The 6,170-nt window shown below is 42.0% G+C and overlaps 1 protein-coding gene across 1 annotated transcript; it reads left to right on the top strand.

The window, feature by feature from the left end:
- Positions 1-1,040: 1,040 nt before the first annotated feature.
- On the top strand, positions 1,041-3,531 carry PHALS_12418 (RNA polymerase II C-terminal domain-binding protein RA4, contains RPR and RRM domains; the record flags this gene model as incomplete). Its single annotated transcript, XM_024727960.1, has 8 exons — positions 1,041-1,205; positions 1,292-1,361; positions 1,424-1,455; positions 1,516-1,617; positions 1,686-1,787; positions 1,852-2,609; positions 2,687-2,812; positions 2,946-3,531. 8 exons carry the CDS (start codon positions 1,041-1,043, stop codon positions 3,529-3,531), a joined length of 1,941 nt encoding a protein of 646 aa, XP_024578484.1.
- Between the last annotated feature and the right edge of the window lie 2,639 nt (positions 3,532-6,170).

The following is a 6,170-nucleotide window of genomic DNA, read 5'->3' on the forward strand; positions in this document are numbered from 1 at the left end:
CCATTTAAAATTAGGCGGCTTTGCCGCGGATAAAAATAAATAAACATCAGTTTGGAAAATAAACCGAACAGTTGCACGCCGATATCTGTCTTGACTGATATTTGCTGACGCTGGCACTGCTAGACACACTCCATCAATGTTAAATACGGTTTGCTCCCTCATATCACCCTATCTCACTTACTCTTCAGCTTACTGGTCACCATTTTCCTGTAGTGTTTAGTTCTGGTTCCCACACAATATTCACCACGTTCGTACTAATCCCATGTAACACTTGCCTTCGAATTCCTTGACTGTTTTCGCCAGCACTTTAGAATTTTTGAATTTCCACAATTACAATTACACAAAAATGCAATTTGAATTTCGTTCAATCGAGCAAAATTGTAAGTATTATTTAGAGAGCATAGTACAGTCCATACGCCATGTATTAGTTGCCGCATGTCTCTATCATTAACAGCAAAGAGGAGCGCGTATATGCTGACCAGGACCCAGATGTTACCTTGCACTCCATTTTTTTCGTGTACACTCGAAAATGGTGTTCTTTCAAATGCCATGGCTGCATGAGTAATTTTTCGAATCAATAATGCTCGAGAAGGGCAAATAAATCTTTGTAAATGAAACTGGTTTTAATTCTTTTTCGGCAAAAGCTTTTACCTACTGACCATAAAACATTATAATCTCTAAAACATAAAATGTGCCCAATGATCTTTTCAAACTATAGAAGTTTAGCTTTCTAAAACGTTTTTTGCAATAGCTTATTAATCATTGCGAATGCTTCTTTACCATCTATCGCAATGCCCTGCCTGAATTTCATCCTGAGTGTAGTCCTCCTGAAGCGCAAAGTACCATACTAACAACAAGATTCTCTGAATGTAACTGGGTGATAACTTCGTTCAACCCACCAAACAGATTATACCAATATACGAATGCATTGATATAGTCGATAAACTGGGTTCTTTTTTCTGTTGTGCACCACACAATTTGAAATTTGAGTATTATTTTCACAAGATCTGGACCACTCAGTGACCAGAAAAGCCGAATAAATGGGGGGTCACGACCACCATCGCGAGGGTCACAAGAGCTCGCGATCGGGTTCATGGGAAGGCTTTGACAAGATGAAGCAAGCACTAGATGGTCTGGCTACAGCAAAGGGCGTATCACAAAGCCGCATTGGTGCCGTAGCCAAGTTGGCAGCACATTACTCGAAGGTGCGGTGGATGAACATGTAGATTTTGACTTTAACGTGATCTAATTCAAATATTGCATTTGTGTGTTTGAAATATTGTATTCGTAGTTTTACAAGCACGTAGTGCATGACATTGAAATGTTTTTGTGGAAGGCAGAAGTTGAGCACCGATTGGCTGGTAAGATTTGAGTATTAATTGTACGAAGTCTTGGTTTTATTGATTGTAATGATCAATATTAGGGCTTTATGCTATTGACGCCATTATCAGACATGTAATGCGAATTATTATCGAATTATTACTTGTCCTTACTGATTGTGTATGCTTTTCATAGTCTCATGCGAATAACGACCCGAAGGAGTCATATGTAAAGCGATTTTTTGTTCGTATGTCCGACACGATTGCCGCAGTAAAAAAAGTGCCAGAACAATTGCAGGTTTGAGATATAAGTGTGATTGTAAGACTTCAACCAGCTCAAGTTGAATGTTTCTATGATCTTTACAGCCCAAAGTTCGGCATGTGATTGATGAATGGCAGAAGCGTGGAATTTATACATCCAAGCAGATTGAAGATGTTGGTGGACGTGAATATCTTTCCCAAGGACAGGTATAAGCAATTTTTGAGCCAGTTTTTTAAAAAAAGAAGCTAACCACTTGCAATTCCTTTGCAGTCAGAAAATCTTACGCCTCGTACATCTCCGGGAAAGTTAGCGTCATTACTATCAATTATCAAGCAGAAAAGAGAGGAGAACGAGCAGGCCAGTGAGCAACATGGGCAACCACGGATCAACAACTCTCATCATAACGGACGACTGCAAAAAGATAACATTGAAGGATTGAGCCATCAAAGTTATAGTGAGCGACAACTCGATGACAAACGAAGTGTCGGAATTATGGGTGATGCACCTAATCTTTATATCGGAAGCAATCACATGCAGAGGAATATAAACGAACGTCCTGATGATTGTAACGATCGTGATTTAAAAAAGGCTCGTGGATCCCGATGGGGTCCGCCTAAAATGGACAAAGTTCCTTCAAACGATAGACCAACTCCAGTAATTACGTCTTCTGAACGGGACGGAAATTATCGTTTTGATAATAGCTCTGTTCAGGGCTTAACATCAGGATCATCTTATCAGCCTTCTTTGTTACAAACTCCCCATGGAGGCCCACCAAGACATGAAGATTGGAACAGAAATACACCTTCTCTTAGCACTGGCACAGAGTGGCCGCGTGATAACATGCTCTCTCCGCAACAAGGAGGCCTTATTAGACAGAATGCAAACCCATTCCAGCAGGGCGGAATGCAACCGATGCCATTTACTGGCTCCGACGATCGACGAAGTCCTGGCCACCGCGTGCCTGGAACTTCTGGGGAGGTTTGTCGCAATTATTTAGCAGGAAGATGCTCTTTTGGTGATCGTTGCTGGTACGGCGTGGTAGTTGACACATGTTGATATAATTTAAAAGGTACTAATCAATCTATCATCCTCTTGATCTCGTCAGGCACATTCATGACCCTCAGGCCGCTCCGTCCGTTGCAAGTCGTTCAGAATTTGCTGAAAGTAAGCACAAAACTGTGCTATGTAACAATTTCCCGCTGGGAACGTGTCGTTTTGGAGATAAATGCAGGTACAATTCAATCCTTAGCATCGCTGGGAGATTATTGTTTGACAATTTCGTACTTTCATTTTCCTTTTTTTTACTCGTTCAAAATGATTTGTTATCTGATGATGGAACCCATGTGTTTTGCCGTCCCTACTAGCTTTGCTCATGGAGAAGAAGAGTTAGAAAAGTCGAAGCGATACCCGTTAAGACCCACTGCTCAAAATGATGCACTAAATGGAGGCCGCTGGCAACCGTCGCCCGGTTTGCGACAAGGCATGGAGCCGACAAATGTTTACGTTAATGTACTCGCTCCTTCCTCTCAAGCTAGATCTTACGGAAATCCGCAAGTATATAATGAACAACACGGTGACCGAGGCATTAAAGGAGACGATTCTTCTGTATCTTATGCTAAAAATGCCACCTCGCCTTCGTTGAGTGTACACCGATTGCCGCCACAAGTCCATTCAGCAGCACCTCCACCGGTCTATCAGGGGTCATACCCTTCGGTTCCATATGGTGCTGCTATTGGTAGCATGACTTTTGCGAATCAAGGTCCATCTTACTCCAACGGAGACCAAGATCGGACCCATGTCTCATCTAATGTCCCCGTCTTACCATCTCCTGCATCTAATAGTCAATCTTATGGAGACCAGCCAACCCCTAGCACCAAAGTCCTAGCTGATGATGACGAAGTCGAAACGGCTGAGCCTGAATTTACTCTCGAGTACGATGACGACGACTAATTGGAGATTAAATCACGAAATGGATTTTTGTCAATAACTTTGAGGCTAAATTGAGCTATTTCGACTATTAATTCCAGTCGTATGTTTAGAAGAATACTTCTTAAGTCTTTATGTTGCTTCACCTGCGTAATTAACTGAGTGGCTCTTATAGCTTACACGAAGAATTAGACACAAGCATATTGCAATGATGCTGCAGAACTGCTGTTTACGTGCCTTCACAACCGCGCGCGGACAAAATCCCTAAGCAGATTAAACAGGAACACTCTAAACTTAAACTGCATCGTATGAAAATTTGTTTGAGCTATTGATGACTTTTTCTTCATTCTTCGCTGAAAGTGTTGCACGAGATCATCGATTTTACTCGCCGATGGCAAGCCCACAGGAATCATACGCCCGAGGATCACGTTTCCGCATTCAGCGAGGCGAGAATACGTTTGTTACACAAAAGACGTTTTACCCACAGCATGGTGAAGACAAGTTTCATAAAGATGCATGTGATCACACGACCTAATATTGCGATATGAAACGTCGACAAGTGGTGAAGTGCGAAATTTCGACCTTACGCATGTACACACTTTGTTTGAAAGTACAGTTATTGTCGATCAAGAAGAAAAGAATAACCTAAAGTCGAAACAGCGCGAGGCATAAGAATTATCGATTACGGATAGGGCTCTCAAGTGAAGGCAATCCAACAGAAGACGGCTTTTTATGTAAGCCAATCATCCCATTGACCGCCACGCTAAGGAATCCGAAGCCTTTGATGTGGTTGAGAAGCTACAGGCTGCAAAAAACTAGTTATCAAGTACTTCAGGTTGAAAACAGCTAAGTGTATACTCTATTTTCCTGACTGCTTAAAGATCAGTGCAACTGAGTCTATTACGCGACGTGTTTGATATGGAATGCCAGGGACAGTGGAGATTTACTACGGTAGAGATCAAGACATTTAGTTGTGTCTGAAAATTCTGCCCCATAATAAAATTTGGCAAATTGTCTTTCTTGAGGACAACACGCTGGCCCAAGCAATGACTTCTCAGACTCACTTCATTGGTCGAGAGCACAAGGCTTTCTCATTTTGATGGAAGAAATTTTCGGATACATGCCTTTGTGGGTCGTTAAATCATTTCGTGAATCGTGCGCGTGGTGTGTGCTTTGGATCGCGAGTGTTGTACCTTTTTGTGTCGCTTTGTGCCTTCATGTTGAATACTCGCCGCTAACGCATACCGAGATAGTATAATCAGCACGTACTTCGGTGTTATCATCGCCGACAAAGATTGCGGTGAGCTCTCTCACTCCAAGTGGCTTGTTCTGGCCTACAAGTCCATCATTATACTTTTCACCTCGTAAAGTACCTTCTTAACGAAAAGGCTTAGCGATTGATGAAGATTCTGATCGAGATGAAGACAGATATATCTATGTGATGCAAAATGCGCAAGTGTGGCTTGAGTACATAATGGGCTACATACACATACTATGTGATTAAAGGCGAAGATATAACGCTTATCCAAGATATGTCTGAGTCGGACCTTTTGTTTATGGATAATATTATCAAGAATTAAGATCGGAGTCACAGCGCCTACAAAAATGGAAAAATATCGCACGTTACTGCGCTCCAGTCTCTCAAACTTAATGCTATTAAGTGCTTTTTTACAACACGCCCCCTTCACTAGAGTGATCTTTTCTTTGAAAAGTTGTTTGTACGACTCCAACGCCTTTTTGATTTTCCTCTCTTCGATGAATCACATCCAACGATTCCGATGTTGTGACTCAATCTACGTTAGTTTTAAACTTTAAGCTCAATTACAACCATGTTGAGCTCAGGTCACTTGCATACATGTAAAATTTTGGGACGTTAGATCACTGGATCAAACAGCGCCAGAAATCGGTGCCACAAAATACAGATGATGCTAACTTGATGTGGAAGTTGTGAAGTGTTAGCTTGGAATTAAATTTTGTGCTTGAAATTGCCAAATCGGACGCAGTCTCAGCATCGATACAAACGTCATTCTGTTATCGGGAGAGATACGAAGCGCTGCCGGTAATTTGTGAGTATAACTGGCTTTTTGATGACAGCGTGGTGCGCATAACGACGACGCCTTCCGACGACACAAAAAGGTGGAGTAAAGCTCTCTGAATAATATGTAAATGAAAACCAAATAAGTGTCATGCAAGAAATGAACGGCTTCATGCTTTGCCCTTTCGTATTGAGTTGTGTGAGGTTTAAATTTGAATTACAGTTTTAAGCAATGCTTTCTCTGAAGTGCCGATAAAGTCAACCGGGCTTCATCAATTTCAAAAGGTGCATATATTTAGAACTAAGCTATTCAAACCTTATTCGATACATGTATTTCCGTAAACGACTATGTACAAGGCTAGAATCGCCTCATACGAGGCTTGCATGTCTGAGACACCGTTACGCCCTATAGAAAATCTTTGAACATTCTCCACTCAATCAGCTCTGAATCTATGACATAAAAACACCCAGCATAGCTGGCTAAAAGGGCGCCCGAGCAAAGCCCTTCTTCTTCTTCTTCACGGGGTGCATCTCAGGACAGTACGTCCGCGGCTTCACGGGTAGCACATCCCAAGTGTGACGGGTCACACGGCACCTTGCACAGAGGAAGCTTGACCTCCAAGAGTAT

The sequence above is a fragment of the Plasmopara halstedii genome, assembly GCF_900000015.1.
Source record: "Plasmopara halstedii genome assembly, contig: Scaffold_614, whole genome shotgun sequence".
Taxonomy (NCBI): Eukaryota; Oomycota; class Peronosporomycetes; order Peronosporales; family Peronosporaceae; genus Plasmopara; species Plasmopara halstedii.